The following is a 20,631-nucleotide window of genomic DNA, read 5'->3' as shown; positions in this document are numbered from 1 at the left end:
GTAACATGACTAAAGCAGAGCATGTTGTGCTTGAGAAAGATGCACAAAACCTACACTTTTGAGTTTATTTTATTAGTCTTAATGGCCTGACTTCCACACGTCTAATTTCCTTTTATTGAAGCTGTCAGAGGCATTACATTCTCTCACATGCGTGCAAAACCAGCATTTCAGTTCGAGCTCATACAGACTTGAAATGCCACAGCTGAAGAAAACAAGCCAGTGGGAACTGCAAAGGGAGGGGGCGGGAGCAGAGTCCAGAGCACACCTACAGGCAAAATCTCCAAAGGCTTCCCGAACAAGCCGAGCGCAGTCTCTAATCAGAGAGAAAGGATAGGTACTTGTGCAAGCTGGATGATTCACTGGAGAAGGGCGAGCAGTCCCGTTGTAACAGAAGGCTGATGAGTAATTGATGGCTCGTCCCAGGCACAAAGCTGAGTCTTGTACCCCAGTGCAGAGCCGTCTGCCAAACCAGCTCTACCGACAGGCCCAGGGGGCAGCAGCACCTGCACTGCTACTGCAAAGGTTTGAAAGAAACAGCATTGCACTCGTGTTTTCACAGGAATTCCCCAGTGCTGCCCAGCTGTCCTCAGTTACTCATGCTCACTGCAGCTTTTCATCCTCATTAGCGCTCTGTGACAGGGAAACACATCCCAGCTACAAAGATAAAGAAACAGATCCAACCAGGTAGCCTGTGGGGGATGCATTCTCTCTCTCTCTGGCGGGTGTGCTGCTGGCAGTGATCCCATGCACAAAGAACCGCCTTCGGGTCCCCTGCTCAAGGCACTCACTCAACTCCCCGGTCGTTCTGCTCCTCTCATTTCCAAGATGTGAAGGACAGTGGTGGCAAAATTAACTACTAATGGCCAGAGACAGCCTTTTACAGCTGATCTGCCTTCACACAGCTGGCATTTGCACAGCAGGAAATAATGATATTTTTGCATTTAAAAAAATTGTGCTCCATATTTTGTTTCCCCAACCAGATTTCTTTTTAAGTGAGTTGCTGACATCCACATGTGTGTCATACACAGCAGGTACAAATCACTACTGGCCAGGGTGCCATCAGAGGGGAGGCTCACAGGGCATTATGTACATGTACTGTGGCAAAGTCTGACCTTTATTTCAATGCTGCACATCCTCAAATCCTGGGAAGCCCAGGGGAAGTACTCAGCTGCTCTGTAAATATCATAATTGTGCTACAAAAGCAGTTTGCAGTATACAATTTAAATAAGAAAACAGTCATTGTAGTTGAGCCCACAAATTTACAAGGCTTTACTTTTCACAGTAATTTTAACAATAACAACATGGCTCAACATCCCTGCGCTATGCAGATGCACAGTGAGGAGCTGGTGCCCCAAAAAACTGGTGCACAGCCTTTCCCAGTGTCCCTGCACAGGGGTCCTGAGGCACAAACCTGCCCAGGTCTGCTCAGAGACAACATCTTGCTACATACACACACACTCTCTCACACGTGTGTGCACACAGAAAATCATCTGGCACACAGGCTAAATGACACGCCTCAGTGTGGCTGCAGGCCACACGGCAGCTATTAATGTGACATGAAAACATTCCCTAAATAATGCCTAGGAGCATCTCCATCCTCCCTGAGAAAGAATGAGTCTGTGTCACCAAGTGCCAGGGCCATCTGCACTTGGGCAAACAGGGAGGCCTCCCCATTCTTACAGGAAGATGAAAAGAATCCCTGCTTGCATGGCAGTGCACAGGTGCTCCTGCCCAGAATGGGACCACAGAGGAGGGAAGTGGAACCACTCTGATAACTAAACATGGACAGATCCCTACAGACTCCCTAACAGCAGCGAGATAACTTCACAGAGCACTTAACACTCACAGAGCAGTGCAGGAACCACAACTATAAATTATATTCTCCAGGGGTGGCAGGGAGCAGAAGAAGGAGTAAGTTCACAGTGGAAAATTTCCTTTCCCTCTAAAGGAAGAGGGAAAACAGAGAAGAAGAGTGACACAGAGCACTGCTGCTCATGGCTCTGCTTCTGACAACCTTGGAAGGCCCCAGAGGAGCCCCCCACATTCCATGAACAAAGTCCCTCCATCTTCACAGAAAGAAAAGCGTTTCACTGACCTCGAATCTAGGGCTGGCAGAGGAGGGATGGGCATGGGGACAGGAAGACACCACACACAGCCTTGCTGCTACTTCTCTTGCATAGAACAAACTCTCCCCTGCCTGCAGACTCTGCAAACTCTCCCCTGCTGTGCTCCAGACACACCTTGCTGTGCATTTTACTGTCATCTGCTGCTGGAAGAAAGGCACAACTCTAGCTTTACTTTGACTATATTAACTGAAGAAGCTGCTCAAAGTTCACCAGGATTGCTCGCTTTGCTTGTCTCTGCAATATTTTCTACAGCTTTTTTTGCCACATGGATGGCTTACTGGAAGTCCTCAGCCCCTATCTCCTTGCACCAAGTCCCAGGAGGAAGGGATGTTGGAAACTGCCAAATGTGAGGTGCCAACACTGACCGCGAGTTCAGCAGTTCCTTAAATACTGTTCTTGCAGACCTGTGGTTTCCTACTCCTGCTGGGAAAAAAACCACTGCAGAACAACACTGAGTCTGATCCACAATGGCATGGCTGGGGCAGCCACCAGTTTAACCACTGCTTGTGAAATATGGTGAGGTTGTTGTGCAAGGAGACAAGGAAGTGGAGGTGTCCCATGCTACTGCTTGCAGCAATACCTCTGCCTACTGTAGGCAAAGCTTCACAAGTCCAACGGTAAATTCAATCTCATTTACAATTTTCTTTCAGTTTTTTTCACTCGGAAGGGTCCTCCCCATTCACCAGCAAGCGTAGGGGAACAGAGGATACTGGCTCCACTCTGCCATGGTGCCATGGGCATGTCCTGGAGTTCCTTGTGTGTTGTACTCCGTGGAGAAGGCCGAGTAGCTCATTGCCCTGTACTGGCTGTGGGAAGGCACCACCCACTGCCCCAGGCCCTGCTCGGTGCCATAGGGACTGTACATGGGCGCCCGGGCCCCGGCTTTCCCCACAGAGTCCAGAGCCATGTTCACCACTCCTGTGTAGTCCTGGGGAGGAGGCAGAGGAGGGGGCAGTGGGGGCAGGTTGGTGAAGCCCTCTGGGAGCTGTTTGGAGTCGTGCTCGGGCACCATGGCGAGATCCAAGGCATGGCACCTTGCCCGGAAATCGTTCAAGGTCGCGGCATCGCGGCTAGGAAGCTGCTGGCTGTCCCCAGCTTCGTGGAACCTGGGCCCAAGGGCAGAGAGAAAAACAAATTAGACTAACCAGAGTGGAAAACCATGGAAAACCCACAAACATCCCCTGGGGAAAAGCAGGGCAAGTTCTTCCCTTTGTCTACTGCTTCATCTTACTGTTACTGTGGATTTTAGCCCAAGCCTCACTGTCACACTCATAGAAAAACAAAATGCCAGAGAAGGTGAGTCCAGACTACCTTAGTTCAGGCTAAGTTCTAGTCTGGACTCACTCACACCCGATTTTGCAATGAGGAAGGAAAAATTACTGGAGTCTTGTAACTCCTCCAACACTTCCTCCAAAGGACAGGCAATCTCTGTAGTACACAGAGCTGGATGGGGGAGCATTCTGGGACAGGGAAATAAATTACAAAGACATGAGCATGCCCAGAACCAGTGAGTTTGAACTAGAAGAGAAAAGCTATCCTTAGACCTATGTCCATGCTAATCTACCATCTCTCAACCACATGTACTCTCCAACAGAAAGGCATCCTCCTCCTATTCCCAACTGGCTGTTTTTCTTAGGAAATACCCAGCAGAAAAAGAGGAATCCCAACAACTGAAGTGTGGCTTTGGAGCAGCAGGCAGGACTCACCGGTAGGTGTGGTAGGACGGCGTTGGCACCTGCTGCTCTCTGGCCAGAGCCTCCCTCTGGTCAGCAGGCACTGGTGAGGCCGCAGGGAAGGCCTGGCTGCTGTTCTGCTCCGAGCCCCAGAAGGGATATCCACTGCTCACCACCACAGGGTTACTCTCTTCCTTCACGTCTACATTCTCATCCTTCTCAAAATCTGACTCAAAGCAGGGAAAGGAAAGAATAGGAAAGAATGAGAAAGGGGAAGAGGAAAACAAAGCTCGCAGTGGTCTGCTGGCAGTTGCAGTAATCACAGGATGGTGGAAGGAAACACTACCACCTCCTGCAGTCCTCCTTATCTGGAGTCCTTTATCCCTGGAAGGGAAAGGCCCCTTCCAGCTCCTTTCTGCCCAGATACTGTGGTGGTCAGTCCTGCCTGCCCTCTCTCCTTAGCTGTGCTACTGCAAGCAGCACCATGAGCTGGAGCAAGGAATGAGTTAGCTTTAAAAACTTTCTGAATATCATTCTCTGGGTTTGTTGTGATCAATATTACCACGTTCCTCAGCAGCAGGCTCCTTTTCCTCAGGCAGCTTCCTCTTCTGGCTCTTGGCTGGACTGGGCTTCTGGCATTTGGCTCGTCCTTCCCTGGAAAGAAACAAGATGTGGGGGTAGCTTGGATGTAAGCTTTTTGCCTAGATATACAGGCAGGGATGCTATTAGGAGGAGAAAAAGTTGAAAAATGTTATGGATTTTCTAAGTAAAAAAGAGTCAGTTTTGGCTTTTTTTCATCAGGAATTTTTTTCTGGAGAAGATTTTTTTCAGGCATAAAATAACACAAAACAAAATCTCAGATATTTTCGTAACATTTTCTGCTTGGAAAAAACCTCCATTTTTTCCTTCTCTATTGCCAGTCTGGGGTTGCAATTTAAGCTTTTTTTTCAACTCATCCACTGGCTGCCCTCAGACCAAGCAGGAGATCTCACTGGTATTGGATCCATCTTTCCTCTTGCAGACAAAATCTCCCCCTGGAAGAGACACTTTTCCACCCACAGGAAAAGGAGACAAGGGAGCCTCCAAATGTCAGAATCAAGCTGATCTCCAAGAGACCAAATGGTCTGCTGTGGACTCCTGTTATCACTGCTATTCACATGTCAGACTCCAGTCTAGCTCCAGTGTGCAAGAGAGTGCAGGTCTCAAATTTGTCACACCTCCCACATTTCTGTAGGAATTGTCACCTCCCACTCCCCAAGTCTCTTGAGAAGAGGCTGCACAGAGGGACATCACTCCCAGATACAGGGAAATGCAGTGTGCACAATGTAGCAGGCTCAGCAGAGCTGGCTGGTAGAGTTTTGTTCAAAGCCTTGGGTAAAATTCACAAGTGAACTCCAGCTAGAAACAAATTAAAATGAAAAAAAAACAGTTTACCTTCGAGTGTTCTTCCCATGTTCACGGAAACCTTTAGCAAATGGATTGTTGTCAATCTTGAGCTTTGTAATCTTTAAATGAAAGGAACAAGACAGCATCACAGTAACTGTTCCAAGACCTTCACCTTTATCACAAGGTATTTATCACAAGAAATCAGTTGTGTCAGGGATTTGAATGTGGCCTTGCCACAGTGTCTCAGCTCTCCCAGTAGCTCCCATCATGGATCAAGAACTGACCCACAGAGAGAAGTGACCCTGCCAGGGTCAGCAGGGATTTGGGTGGGATTCATCTGACTAGAGAAAGAGACAGGGTGAATATCTGGACCTGCAGCCATAATTTTTACTGCATTTGGAGTTCTGTGTCACTGACAGTGCACGCAGCACTATCAAGGTGCATGACTCATCACAGAGGAGATGTTTTCCACAGGAACCACAACGTGCCTATTTCTTCCCACTGTCCACCACAGGTGCCCAGGATGAGCAGACAGGGAGGAGACACCTTCCTTTACAGGAATTTTACAGACAGCATTTCACAGTGTGTCCAGAAGCAGAGCCTGCACACCGTACCTGCTCGTTCTGGTAGGCAGTGACAGAGGTGAAGACAGTCTCAGGGAAGCTGAACACCTGGAAGATGCTCCAGCGGACACTGAAGAGGTCATCGGCCTGCACGATGTGGAAGCGCGGCTTGTAACGGTGCATGGAGTGCAGGATGATCTGGGACAGACAAAGGACAAGGTTTCCATGTGCCACCACTGCCACACGCTGCAGATCCCCTGTGCAGACCCCCAGGACACCCATTTCTAAGCAGGGACTCCTGCTGGGATTGGTGTCTCCAGCAAACCCCTGCAGTGACAGCACAGAGCTGTGCCTTCCCTGGCAGGGAGCTAAGGGGGCACAAGGGCTGAGCTGAGGGAGGAAGAAAGGGCACTTGGGAATGTTTTAACTTCTACATCATCTAATTTCTTACAAATCCTGCTTATTTCCCACAAAGTTCATCTGCAATGAATTCCAAGAGAGCACAGCACAACCTACATGCCCATGTTGATCCAGAGTGTTGTTAGTGAGCTTCAGTTTTTGGAAGGAGACAGGTTCTTTCATCCAGTGGCTGCCAGGAGCTGGGGAATCTGGGTGGACATAGGTGCGACAAGGGAGCTGGGGCTCTGCTTTTCCAGCAACTTCCCACTGATCTTTATTCCACTGTGAAGGGAAAGACAGAAATCTGGAGCTTAAAAAAATGCTTTCAGTACAGAAAAGGCCCAGCAAGTCTGCTTCACTGCCAATTCACTGAAATCCTCTGAAGCACAAGAAGCAGATTCTCTCTTATGAGCCATGATCATGTTACCAAATCAGCTCCGTGTTTAGGCCTCATTTTTCCTGCCTTTCTCCCAGTGGCTGCCAGAAAAGTCTGACATTAATCATGATTAAAACTGTACTGCTTACAATGAAAATTAGTTACCTTTCCAGCTGCTCCCCAAGCAAAACTGACAAATAACTCCAGAGAGACACAAAATCCATCAATTACTTCTGAACTTTGTCCAAAGAGAATTTATTTATCAATGTGACAAGTGAAGCATAAAGATTAATCTATTTCAAACCAAGATGAAAGGACAGCCTAAATTCTGTTATTTAAAGTACTTACCTTGTACCTGAAGTTATCCATTGGCACAAAATCTACCAGCATGAGGTACTTGGCATACGGGATTAAGCCAGAGACTTTGATTTTGCATTGAGGAAACATTCGTCTGAAGGAGAAATGAAAAATAGAGTATAATGGTTTCTCTGTAAAGTGGCTGTTAATGATCCAGCAGCATGTCACATTTACTCACTACTGTGCAGAGCCCTGTGAGCAGTATTTCTCCAACCAGCCACTGACCATTTGTCCATCTCATTGATGGACTGTTTAGTCCTGTGGGCTTAGATGGGATAGACACTAACAGGGCAGCAGTCACTGAGGGCCGGACAGTGTTACTGCTTTTGTTCTTCCAATTCCTCTAACACACCAGTGGGAAACTTGAAAGGAACTATTTGGAGGCTGTACGTAGTTCCTGGCCTGCTGCAGCTCTCACAGCCCTGGAAGATGGATTAAATCTGAGCGTGGGCAGAAGATGTGCTCTCATCTAAGAGTACACCCAGCTTTCTGTTCCCATACTCCCTGCCACTACTTTTAACTTCTGACTCTGCAAAAAAGCTTTGACAGCTACCTCCCTACCCAAAGGGATTATTCCAGCTCACAGCAGCTTTGACACAATACTTTACAGCTTCACAATTCCATCTTCTTTCACTGCAAGCTCCACAATACATGACTCATTTGTACTTCAGTGGAGTCTGCACACACAGATCTTTAAGAGTCTGGGCCATATTCTTGTCTGCAAACACAGATTCAAACCCAAACATTTACTGCTCAACTGCTGCTGCCTGTGACCCAGGCAAAGAGAGCCCAGGGCACTTCCCAGAGCAACCTCAAAGTGACAGGAAGAACACCAGTGTTAAGTGGTGAGATAAGGGTACAGGAGTTTTCTGAGCACATCACCCTCATAATTGACCTTCTGCACTTCACAGTTTGGACTTCTATGACACCCTGAAAGTGCAATTCTTCTGCCAGGATCAGGAAGATCTGCATAACCAGCTACAAAACCAGCTTAAGGGCCACTATTGGAAAAATGAGCACCTAGAGACTTTTCCAACAGCTCAAAGGGGTGTGGTGTGTGTGGTCAGCTGTCCTATGCCCCTTACCTGCCAGATTTGGTGATGATCATCTCGGTTCCTATCTGGTGAAACTTCATCCAGAGCCCCATGTCCTCGAGGGTGACCACGATGGAGCTCTGTGGGAAGGGCTCCAGGCTGGGGGAAGGAAGGGCCTCACACGGCGCTTTCACGTCTGGAGGGAGAAATGAGACAGTGACTGCAGACAGACAGGAGGGGAACTGGCCCTGGCCTGGGCAGTCTGTGCCACAACAAACCTCCTAAAAACTGTTGCTTTTCTTCAAAGGATTTTTGTTGCTTAATAGGCTCAGAGGTAGGGAGCCTTTTCCAACAGATTTGGTTTTAGTTGGTAGGTCCTTTTGTAAGGATCTGTGTGTTGTACCAACTCAGCCTAAATTCCACTGTTACAAAACCCATGCTGGCAGGTAGCCACCATCCACCGTTCTGGTATGATCAGGGTTACACAAAACAATTTATCAAGAGAATACAATGAAAGCTGAAAGGACTGGAAAGACTTTAAGTGCACCAGTGGGTAATAGGGGAAAATGACAAGTAGGGGGTAGCAGAGGTGAAAAATGCCCCCAAAAGACAAAGATGAGACAGACAGGAGCTCTAAATGTAAGTGAAGGCAAGAAAAGGAGGTGACAGAGATAGACTGTGGACAGACTGTATTCTGAAAAGAGAATGGCTGGTCTGAACTGAGGATGGGATCACTGAGGAGCTTGTGAGGGGGTGGAAGGTGTCTCCAGTAACACACCATGGAGTGCTGCAATCTGCCTGCTCTTCCTCTTGGAGGCACAGGACCAACTGTGGGCCTGGGGAAGAGGAGAGGGAAACCACTCTGGAGGAACTGCCTTCGGTGTCGATGGTACCAATCACCTCTGCACAGCTATTTGTATTAAAAACCTCCTTAAACCCCCCAGTAGGTGCTCTCAGCAATATTGTAAGGCAGGCAAGATTGCTGCTGCCCCACTGAAAAGCCCAGTTCCATTTTAGGTCAGAATGTGACCCAGTACAGGTCTGGTGGGCTGAGCTCAGAGCCAGGAGGGCTTTAGGAACACTGCCCTGAGGAGGGGTGAGGAGCTTGCTCAGCAGGACACCCACAGGAGCTGGGCTGTCCCAGCTCAGGGCCAGCAGGACCCCTCTGGGTGGTGCATTAGCAGCTAGGCACAGCTATTTGTTTAAAAGGTAGACTTTTCTGCCTCTCAGCCTGATCAGATCTTATTTAGAGCATAGCAGAAAAAAAGGGAATTTTCACCTTTTTACAGCTTTCCTGAGTAATGCCTTCAAAGGAGTATTCACAAAAAGTAGGCAACTGTTTTCAGAGAAATTAGCTTTTTTCAGAAAGGGACATCTTTCCACCAAAACAACCCAATACAACTATAAATGGTTCTTCCCTCAGGTTTAAGAAGTAGAAAACATTAAAACGTAATTTTGTCTATTTGTAGAGGTCTTTAGGCATTTAAAAAAAAATCCTCTACCCTTTTTTCTGCTTTGATCCAACATTAATGAACTGGCCAAGAAGTGACACCTAGTTTGCTCACCAAGATTAGCCTGTTAACATCTTCTTACGAAAGCTTCCCCCATATCCTCTTGCAAAGACATGAAAGCTGCCATGAGACGATGCATTTGGTAGCTCAGTGCAGCACATGTATCAAACGGAGTTACAATAAAATTGGGCTGATTTCCCACAGGAGCCATCCAGTCACAAATAAAAGCAAACAGGTTTTGATTAGCTAGACAGATGCTCACTCCTTCCCCAGATGAATTTTGGAATTAACATTTCTTTAAGCAAATTCCAATGCCATTAAAAGAGACTACAACAAGGCAGATCTCAGGAGTCTTTAGTGAGGGGAGGTTTCCAATGAAGTTGAGAGGAACTGAAGTGAAATGAGTTCAACACTGAATTAAAAATCAAAGGCAGATGTTATAATCTGGTTTTTACCACAATGAGTCCACAGCACACCTGTAGGAACACAATGCTGCAGGAGACAGGGACAATAAATGTTGCAGCTAAGGTTTTAAAATGCAGTTAATGCCTTTCACCATGCAGGTTTGTGTGCACAGGCTGAGGCTGAAAAGCAGGATGTGATCTGCATGAGGACCTGGAGCCCAGCAATGGTGAATGCTGAGCTGGTGAATGGATCCACTCAGCTGCTGCAGCTTCAGCAGGACCCTCAGTGATGGATCTGTTTGTAGGATCCATTTCGGATTTTGTTTGTAAATTTTGTTTGGATTTTTGTTTCCCTCCTAGTTTGTGCCTGTGTAACTGATGGCAAGGCTCATGCACTCACCCTCCCACAAAGATGCCTGAGTGCTGGAACTATGGCACAGAGAGGTTTGGGCAGTGTCCAAGCACTGAGTGCAACTTGTGTGAGCTGTCCTTCTACGGTTCCCTCTTCTGTGCAACTTGGTTTTAAAACCATTGTTATCTGGAAGAGATTTAAACCTTTTCCAGCGGTTCTAGTTTTGCTTTTTAAAAAATATCCCTATTATCATTGTGTTGGTAACATCACATGTTGTCCATTCAAAAACATGTTCTTTGTGTCCAGATGAGGTTGAAAGGGAGGAAGCTGCTATGGTAAAGCACTGAAAATTAAGACATTTTCAATCTATTCTGTGCTTGATTTGGAGGTCCTTATACCAATAGGAGTAGCTTGTGCTACAGTTTCTGTATCTAGAATGAGCCATACATATCTTTTTGTCATCTTGGGGACAGAAAGGAAGAAAGGGGAAATGTGAGACAATTTAGCAGTTTTAGGAAGACAATCTCTGGATAGGAGTACAATTGCCTCACCTAAAGCAGTTCCTCAATTAATTTTTCGTTACTGAGACAATGGTAAAATGTCAGAAAATTTGTTGCAGTCTTCCCAAAATGTGTAGGATAGGATTTGCGATATTGGGAAAGCTCCAATAAGGGAAAAAGCTACGTTTACCTTGACTAAAATCAGTTATTATTACATTTGTTGCTGTTATCTTCCAAGTGAAGCCAAACACCCACAGCTATCCAGTGTCCACCAGGGAGGAACACACATCAATATACAAAGCTTTCTAATAAATTCATCTTGCAAACAAGCAAAAAACCACTCCTATGTTCTCTGATCTTCTCAATGTCAGCACAATCACCCTGACCCTCTGGAGGGAGCCTCATTTCTCAGCCCCAGAGAATTTTTTGGCAATAACAAAAGTATGATGTTTCCACAAATGCAACAGCTTCATCTCTCAGATGCATCCAGTCATCACCTGGAACATTTCTGCTGTAGTGGGTCATACACCAGAAGCAACCCAGTAAGAAAATGAGCTGAACACTGCAATATTTGGAATCTTTAACATGAAAAAATAATACAGTCTACTTTTTTTCCATTGCTGCTCTTTTGTTTTTCATCTTAAAATTCAAGTGGCAGAAACCAGTATGAATCTGATCAACACAGCAGGGACTGAAAAAACCCAAAACAGCAGCAAAGGTGGGAATCATCTAAATCACTGCACATGTATTTTGCTCATGAATGAGACATTTGCAGAGGAAGAATAAGGAAGCTGAGACTGCACAGTCACTTCTGATGGGCCTATAAACTGGGCCAGGTTTTTTTTCTGATGTAAAGTAAAACCCCAGAGTAAATTCAGTTGCACTGACAAATACATCACCTCTGGGCTGACCCTTAGTGTCCCAAGGCATCTCTGTCCTTGTGCCCAATCCAACAATGCTCCACACAGGAGAGATTAACAGCATAATATGAGATGGATTGAAGGAAAACATAATGAAACCCTAAGGAAATCACAAAAATCCTATGCTGGGTGTGAACCTGGAAGCTATGCCTGATTTGGGTTCATGTTTTCAAAGGACATAGGAAATTGGGAAAAAAACCTCAAACCAGAGAGTTTGTATCAGAACTGTTATTAAAAATATGACAAGTATTTCCAAGCTTTCTGTGGCCTTCAACCTGAAGAACCCAGTGCTTGGCAGACAATACACAAAAATACCTCCAGCCTTCAGCTGAAGGGTGACACTGCACAAGGCAGTCTGGGTAAGGGAATTTTGGGTACAATTGTGAGCAAACCTTTACAAAAAAATCTTCTAAGGCTCTCAAAAAAACCCCACTCAAATGCACAATTTTTCATACTCCCATGAAAAAAATCCTCTCTAGCCCAATGCACTCCTCTATAAGTGCGGGTAAGCCCTTAGGAGCACTTGCTCCCTTTCTGGCATGAGTCTGGGATCTTTCCGTGCAGTGAGAAAGGGGAAGGAGTCCTTCACTTACCTGGTAAAGCTTGCATTTTTCCATGTACCGTGACGTCGAGGAGCTTGCAGGGCCAAGAGAGCCACCAGAGTTCTTACAAGGGGAGCCAAAATAGTCCAGTTCAAAAGCAGGTCTGATTTCCTGAAGCAAGCACAAGCCCTTCCTTCCGAGATCCAGTGTCAAGAGTGAGCGGGATGAGGATGGCACTCCAAGCACAGCTAGCCAAGGTGAGTTCCTGTTTTATGGAGCCTAATGAGCAGGGAGGAGCCTCCCGCCAGGGTTGTCCCCTTGCGAGCCTTTGATGTCCAAAGGGACAAAGAGAGGAAGGATCTGCAGCAATGGCTGGGGCTAGGGGAAGAAAATCAAAGAGAATTAACATGGCTTTGACATACAGGAAACCCTACAGGGGAAATGCACCTTGATTTACTGCTAACGCACTTTTAAACAAATAGAGACAAGACTGAAAACATCAGTTGAGGACTTAGCTACAAAATAAAAACAAATCCCTTAAACGGGCAAGCAGGGATAATTTCTTTTTGGCTGTTCCATGGGTGTGTGATAATTCTCATCTTCAGCACACAGAATCATTTTACTCTTGATTCCTGGTACCAGAATCAGGAATGCATCCAGCTCTTCCTTCCCAAATGGGTGATTAACAGCCTGTGCAAAGTTTGCTCTCCCCACTGGAATGCTGCAGCAACACATCCCTTCAGCCACAGAGGCCTTCTCCAACAACACGAATGTGAATAACAATGAACACATTTGATGGTAGAACGTCACTCATCTGCCCAATTTCTGCACTCCCAGCCTTTAACTGCACTTCTTTTCCGGGAGGTTATGCTTTGCTCAAGGCACTGCTCTTACCCAGGGAAGGCTGAGCAGAAATCGAAGGGCTTGAGCATTTTCCCTTAATTAGTTTATTCTGCAAGTGTGACCATTAGCTTTTGTGCTTATAAGTGCTTACAAGTGCTAAGAGGCAGCAATCAAGGCTCAGGCTCCAGGGCCCAGCACAGCCACTGCACCTCCTGAGGAAGGGGGTTCTGTGCAGTCACTCACACAAATGGCTGTGCTAACATTTACAGGACCAAGATGGTCAAAAAATGGAGGTCAAAAGCAGGATATCAAAGTGACATCCAGTGTGGGGCACAAATTTAGGAGCTCTGTTCATTACAAAGAACTTGCTATAAGGCTACATCTCTTTCATTGTCTAGATTTATTAAAAATAAAATAAATTTTTGTTCTATTTTGTCAATTATGTTACTGGGACATCTGATCTTCAGTCTAATGTACAAACAAAATTTAGAATTTATTTAGTGAGTTTCTACACCCAAACAACAATCCTGTAGTTCTGTTTTTACTGCCTTTTGGAGCAGGAAATGCAAGGACATGCAGAGAGGACAAAGGAATTTAATCAGAGCAGGGACTGACTCTCTTCCAGTGGTATATTGAATTTTAGGCATCCCAGTGCTAGCCAGGGAGAAAAAAAGCCAATGCTTAGTGTGGCAAGGAAGAATGTTTTAAAGAAAAGGCTTGGAGAATTTGGGAAGTCCCGAGGAGGATTTTATAGCAAGGGATAGTCCACTGGCTTCTGGCACCTCTGCAGAACAACACCCAGCCTTGCTGGCATCCCTTTTAAGCCATTGGACACACAGAAGACTACAGGCTTTTCTCCCTCAGGTGACTTGGAGACATCCAGAGCTGTGGAGTCTCAGTATACTGAGGAGAGGAAAACCATATGGTGGAGAAATGTCAACTTGTAGCTCAAATGGAAATTATTTATTAAATAAGGGAAGAAATAAATCAGAAGGGAAAAGGTCAGCTGAAAGGGTATCAAGGTCAGATCTCTGCTTGTGCTTGCACAGCCACTACCAGACACAAACAAAATAGGATGCAGAAATGCTTTTTTTGCTCTGCTACAGAAGGAAAGCCAGCATCTCATCTGCTCCCCCTTCCATGTCCTGCTTTTCTAATGCTAGTATTTTAATTGTAGAAAGCGGAAAAAGACAACCATAATCAGAATCTGAAAAGGAAAAATAGAACAAAAATTGGGTCAGATTCAAGCTAGCAGCGAGATGAATCAACATCCCACACAGTCAGGAACCGCACAACAGCAGCAGCAGCTCTGGGAATTTCAGACTTCACCTGACAGGAGCGTGGGATGTGTATCATGACTTACTGCTGCTTCACAAAGGCTATGAGATGGTCTCCTGCTGCCACTTCATTTGCACACTGCGTATCAGCATGTCTGGGGAACAGCACATTTGCTGCAAGTACTCAAATCCTTTTGGCTTCTCCCAGCTGATTGATGGGGAAGGTGGAGCCATTAATTACCCATGACTAGTTAACAATCAGCTTTCTCCCAGCCATTCTAGTTGCACTGGAAATGTTTTTAAAGTGAAAAAAAAAGTGAATTTGTTACTATTGCTGGAAAGCGTGGCTAATAGGAGCAATCCCCAGGAAATTCATCCCTAGCAAAGGGGGAATTTAGCACATTACCCTCATCTGTCCATCCATGGAGAGCCCTCAGGCAGTTTGATGGGAAGTCAGAGGTGAATGTGCTGGTGTCTAACAATTCACTGGCAAATTGGAGGCTGAGGGTATGGAAAGGGCCGGGAGAGAGAGTGGATCTGACACGTGTAAGTCAGTGACACACAGAGCTCTGCTCTGAGCCCATCTCAGCAGCAGGGATCAATCCTGCAGAGCCCAGCTCTAACAGCAGGCTCTGCCCTGTGCCGAAGGGATGAGGTAGGGCAGGAGGGAGGGCAGGTGTGATGACAAAAGCACAGGCCAAGAGCTTTTGCTTTGCATGTCTTTGAGAAGCTGATTAGAAAGAAACATTCCCCTCGGGGTCTTGTAGTAAGGCAAATGTTTTCTGGCATTTCTCCCACCTTAAGCGAAGGTTTAACCCTTACTGCTCAGCAGGACCCTGCAGGGAGCTGGCTTGTACACAAGCTCTCCAGCACAGTGATATCTTGCCATGGCTGGCTGCTGCCCGGGGCTCCCAGGCTGCTGGAGAACAGAAAAGGTGTCAGGCTTTGGCTAATGGGGCTGGAGTGGCACTGCCACCTCTGCCCAGGCAGAGCTCCCAGGGGAGCATTCTGCCTGGAGAGCAAGCTCCAGTGTGGGGCACAAAGTTACTGCCTGGGAAGCAGCTGAAGTGTAAAAGTCACCTTTCAAAAGAACCTGCCTTGGATTGTTGCTCGTGGGTGCAGCAGGCAGCACCCACCCCCCAGGTTTCCCCTCTGTGAGAAAGTGTTTACCATGTCAGCTTTAACAAACTGGGCTGAAGCTGCCTTGTCTGCCTGGACCTGCACAAGCAGGGAAGGACAAACTGCATCTAAGAGATCCTCCCCTCTGAAATGTGAGGAAAGCCTTGCTGCCATTTAGATGGGACTCATTTAGCCCATTCCCACCTGGCACACAGAGGCCACAGTCCCAGAACATCTTGGCAACTCTTTGTGAAGGATGCTCTGCCATCTACATGGGATGAGTACTGGAAAGTGAAAAGACAGCATGTCATAAACAGAACCCAAAATAAAACAGATAGCTCTACACTGATACCTACTTACTTACATGCTTCATTAAAAACATGAAGTGGTCTCAGATTCTCCAGAATCCACAAACTAGCTCCTTAAATCCAGGCTCAGCTCACTGTGAAGCAAATGCAGCCTGATTTATGCACATGGGCCCATGGGGAAAAGCTGAGTTTTTCCAGAGAAAAAGCCTGATTAAACTCTTGCTCCTACAGCTGTGCCAGCATGTAACTCCTTGTCCTTGTTGGTGCCTGACACCTCACCCAGAAAATAGGAAATACAAGTGCAGGGCTGGCCAGGACAGAGCTGCTGAGCTCTGGCAGCACAGGCACAGCCTGAACTTGGGCAGCTTTCTGAGCAAGTCTCTGTGGGCGGCTACAGGAATGGTAAAAGCCTGCAGAGTGTTTTAAGAGCCTCTGAAGAAGTGGTACATATCTCCTATCATGCTGCAGCACAAGAAACAGTTCCTACCCAGCTCCTTACAGCAGCTCACATAACACAGCATTTTCTTCTGGTGGAGGGAAATGGCACCTTTTCCCTTCCTTCTTATGGTTTTGATTAATTTTTTCCTGAGAAAAGCTATCTGGTGTCTTCAGATACATTACAAGTGTCATGCAGACCTTCCTACCCTGGGACCAGTGCAAGGGACCCCACAGAAGGCTGTAGGCTCTGTAGGGCTGCAAACCCCATACTGAGCCCCAAATTGCATCACCCCCAGATTCTTCCCGTGCTCTCAAGAGTGCAAAAATGACATTTGGCAAAGCAAAGCAGCTGTTTGGAGGGGGCCTGTTGGTAACATCTCCATGCTAATTCAGGCTCCCAGCACTGTGGGGACGGTCACAGGCCACGGGGCAGCTGTGACAGGACCTGCTCTGGAAGGGGACCTGGGAAAGCAGCTCAGGCAGACAAAAAGTTGTTATTATAAGCTTAAGACAAGACTTCTGCAGTTTGTGGATTGAGTACCAGAGGAGCAGAGCTGAAGGGGGCACTCCCCTGGCTGCCTCCCTCACATCCCCAGCCCCGCTCCCAGCGCTTCCTCAGCACGGCACAAGAAGGGAAACACTTAGCGGCCACTTAACACTGCAGCCTGAGTTTGGCCTCAAAGGCTGCAGTCCAGAGTCAAATGCAAAATATGTCTGTCTAGAGCCCTTTCAAGTTCTCACAGACTCCTGATGTTGGGTGCGCTGTTTTCCTGTCAGCCTATTGTGTTTCCCAGACACAGCTCAGCGCTCTGTCCGGCTCAAATCCACAAAAAGAACTCGCCCAAAGGAGCTGCAGCACAAGGAGAGCTCCGCGGGCAGCTCAGCAAAGGGCACCGAGCACGAGGGGCACGCTCTGCCCTCCCAGCCTTGCCTCCTTCCTCCCTCCCTGCATCCACAGCCCTGCATCCTTCTTCCCAGCCCTGCATCCCCTGCATCCTTCTTCCCAGCCCTGCATTCACATCCCTGCATCCACAGCCCTGCATCCTTCTTCCCAGCCCTGCATTCACATCCCTGCATCCACAGCCCTGCATCCTTCTTCCCAGCCCTGCATTCACATCCCTGCATCCACATCCCTGCATCCACAGCCCTGCCTGCACACAGGTTCTGCCCTCCCAGCCCTGCACCCTCCCTCCCACACCTGCACTCACAGCCCTGCCCGAACTCATTGCTCTCAGCCACAAGGAGCAGCCTGAGGAAACAGGCAGCAAGTAACTCTGGTTTAACAGCCATCTATAAACACTTGTGTATTTGTACACATGGGCACACACTCATATGCAAAGAGAAGCATCATGCAGATCATAAAAACTGCTGGCACTTTACTTAGCCATGAACTGAGACCAGACAAAAGCCCTGAGCAGAATGGACTCTGCTGAGCAGAAGCCCAGCAGGCAACACTGCAGCAATCTCTGTTAAAAAGCTGATGTTTCCAGAAAAAAAGCAGCAACTCAGACCAGAAGACTTTATCTAAACTTCATGGATTTTCAATATTGCTGATACATTGTCATGGTACCTTGGTTTCCACAAAAGATTACTTTTGTTAGTGATCAGGCATTTGTATAACCATTAAACCAACAGAAAAAAAACCCAGAATTCCATCATGCAAGTTAGGGTGCAAGTTACTTTGTTTGGCACAGATCTCTTCTGTCATAGGGAAGTTTCCATTAACTGTTCATCACAGTAAGGTTCTAATCAAACCAGGAAATCAATAAACATATATAATTCCTTATCAGAGGTTCTACCTTCAAAGAGCAAATTAAAATTGTTAAGATTTAAAGTATTTGGATTTTAAAAATAAAAACTGCTGTGAGCTTTACAGATCTGTGTAGAGCTCAGTTCCTCCAACATCGCTATTGACTCTAAAGAACTTTCTGAGGAAGTTAATTATCATTACCAGAAATCATGACAAGAGAACAATTAAACCATACACAGCAGATTTTGATTCAGGGCACTTAAAATAAATCACATTTCATTTTAATAATATTTTATTACTGCTTGTTTATTTTCCTTTTATAGTATTAGTTATAATTTCTTTGAAAAAGAACTATAAACATTTATATAGCCACAGGATACATACAACTGCACATCCATCTCCCAGCAGCAACGGAACTGAACCCACAGGATGTCTGACCTGTAGAGTCTGAGCTGAGCTTTACAGGACCTCCCAAAAATAAAATGAACACCAAGACAGATTCATGCAGCACATCCTGCAAGATGCTTTCTGAAAACTGATGGGACATAAATCATCTGCAGCCAAGTCTGAAGTCAGTAACAAAGAGCTGAAAATATACATGGATTTTAAGGAGAAAGCCCTTGGATAAACTCTGAGCTGTACTTTTTCTCACCCAGCTTGTTCATCACCTCGCAGAAAAATGATATTTGGGTCCATAATAACAATGCTCAGGTAAGATTCCTTCAAGACCACTGATAATAGAAAAAAAGCACCTGTTAGATTTCACGGATTCCTCAAATCAGCAGTGGGATGAGGCTGCCATAAGTGGACATGAACTGACACAACCAAACACAGCTGCCACCTCTCCTTGCACTCCCTCACCTCTCCAGATTTCTTTCCTTCATTCTTGCCGTGGTGAAATTTCTCATGCCCACTGTTTGTTGAGGCAGGGGCTGGGTGCAGACTGCGGGCAGATCACAGCCCAGCTCCCTCCCCCTCCCCAGCAGATTGTGAAGTGTTTATGGCCTGGCTCTTATGGCTCTAGAGGTGCTGAATGGCCTTTTCCCCCCTCGAGTCTCAGCTCCTGATGGGCAGCTACAGACCAACTTTTAGCAGGTTTGGTCCGTAGTTGTGGATTTTATTGCCCAGTTTGTCTCTTCAGCTCACATTTGTAAGCTCCAGAGTAGATTTTTCCCTGGGTAACACTCTGCAGCTCAAAGAACTCCTCTTGTTTTTATTACATCCTTAGTGATTAAAGGGATATTTAAACCTCACAATGTTCCCTGCTGTGAATATAAAAGCCTAGCATCATTTTGGATAGATGAGCTTAGAAAAATAAATTAAAAATTAGCCCTACTATATGGAACAAATGCTTCTAAGTGGTTAAGAACATCAGACACCTGAATGATTTAAATATATGGGATGCAATTCCTTGAGAAAATAAGGGATAACACATGGCTTTGTCCTGTCAGAACAGTTAAATAGATTAGCTTTCCTTGGAAGGAGGATAACAGAAGTGTGCAATGAGTGTGAGCTGTGCAATGAGTGCATTCTACCAAAAATACTGGATTTTATCTACTTAGGCATAAATGACTTAGATTTCTCCTCCTCTCTAACCCTGCAAACATCAATACACTTAATAGATGCCACTCTTAAAAATACAGACTTTGCATTTGTGAGGCAAAACTGTTTTTAAATGACTGCCACCTCACAGTCTGACCTACGCCTGCCAACCAAACATAGATCCAAACAATGCAATGTAAATTCAACAGAAATATTTATAAATTCTGCTCAGAGAAGGGCTGGGGAGTGTGCAGGAGGAAATCCAAGTCAGTTTGGGAGCAAGCATTCCTGTGAGCACAGATCAGATGGTTATCAATAATGAGGTGACTGCTTCTGCCACCCTCCAATACTGCAGTTACTGGTTTCAGTTTTGAGCTGCTGCTGGGTTCAGGCTTGGTGAGCTGAGCCTGCCTGAGATGGAGATTTGGACTCACCACCAAGGGCCTTCATTTCCAAATAACTGCTGACAGTGCAGAGAGAATCCACCAGACTTGGAGGGCTTGGTGCTCTGCAGGGCAGGAGTGGATGAGCTACAGCAGCAGCTGGGGAGGGCTGGTTTAGATTATTAGAAACCTGAAGCAAAAATTTGAAATCTAAGTCCATACATCACCCCCCAGTATGTCTTTCTGATTTTTTTTTTGCCTTGTATTCCCTCTCCAAGATGGAACTACTCCTCTTCCCTTTGCACCATACTCTGAAGAAGCTGCCCAAAGGAAGAATTGCTGAATTCTGGAATTCTTCTCCCCAGTTCCAGATTTTCCCTTAAGAGAATATCACTTAAACTTTTATTTTGAACAGTGATGTTCAGCCATGCCTACCAATAAAGATATGGTAATATTAAGGAGGTTCCATTACAGAGGTAATTTCTGGGATTTTCTGCCCTAGGTGTGATTTCATTTCCTTGCTGAAAATAAAACCACAAACATAACCAGAGGACACATATGTGAATATAGCATAGAGTTGAGCAGGAAAGTGTCAGGACCTCTTTCTGTGAGTCTGCTGTACAACAAACTGGCAAAACCACATGTAACTCTTATCACCTCATTATCAAAGCTACTGGGGAGCTGGAGGGAGACTGGATGAGGTGAACACCAGAAAAATTAGAAGAGCTGGTGAAGGAAAGCTTCCATGATTGATGGCCCTGTTCTCAAAGAAGAAATGAACATGTCTGCAGGGTGTAAACATACAGATGACACAGGGATTAATATTCT

At 46.1% G+C, this 20,631-nt stretch overlaps 1 protein-coding gene across 1 annotated transcript in view; it reads right to left on the bottom strand.

Moving 5' to 3' along the window:
- Window positions 1-51: 51 nt before the first annotated feature.
- The window catches only part of LOC110481287 (T-box-containing protein TBX6L), a 30,606-nt gene continuing 10,026 nt past the window's right edge, over window positions 52-20,631 (bottom strand). Inside the window, exons 2-10 of the mRNA XM_021549820.3 lie at window positions 12,195-12,521; window positions 7,966-8,110; window positions 6,872-6,974; window positions 6,265-6,429; window positions 5,800-5,946; window positions 5,234-5,304; window positions 4,362-4,453; window positions 3,833-4,025; window positions 52-3,232 (exon numbers count right to left, since the gene is read on the bottom strand). Of these exons, the coding sequence (XP_021405495.1) occupies window positions 2,806-3,232; window positions 3,833-4,025; window positions 4,362-4,453; window positions 5,234-5,304; window positions 5,800-5,946; window positions 6,265-6,429; window positions 6,872-6,974; window positions 7,966-8,110; window positions 12,195-12,210 (1,359 nt within the window). The 5' untranslated portion in view covers window positions 12,211-12,521 and the 3' untranslated portion in view covers window positions 52-2,805. The remainder of the gene's footprint in view (window positions 3,233-3,832; window positions 4,026-4,361; window positions 4,454-5,233; window positions 5,305-5,799; window positions 5,947-6,264; window positions 6,430-6,871; window positions 6,975-7,965; window positions 8,111-12,194; window positions 12,522-20,631) is intronic.

This window comes from Lonchura striata, chromosome 15 (assembly GCF_050655825.1).
Source record: "Lonchura striata isolate lonStrDom1 chromosome 15, ASM5065582v1, whole genome shotgun sequence".
Classification (NCBI taxonomy): Eukaryota; Metazoa; Chordata; class Aves; order Passeriformes; family Estrildidae; genus Lonchura; species Lonchura striata.
The sequence above is the reverse complement of the archived record's forward strand: the minus strand, read 5'-3'. Positions and strand labels throughout refer to the sequence as shown.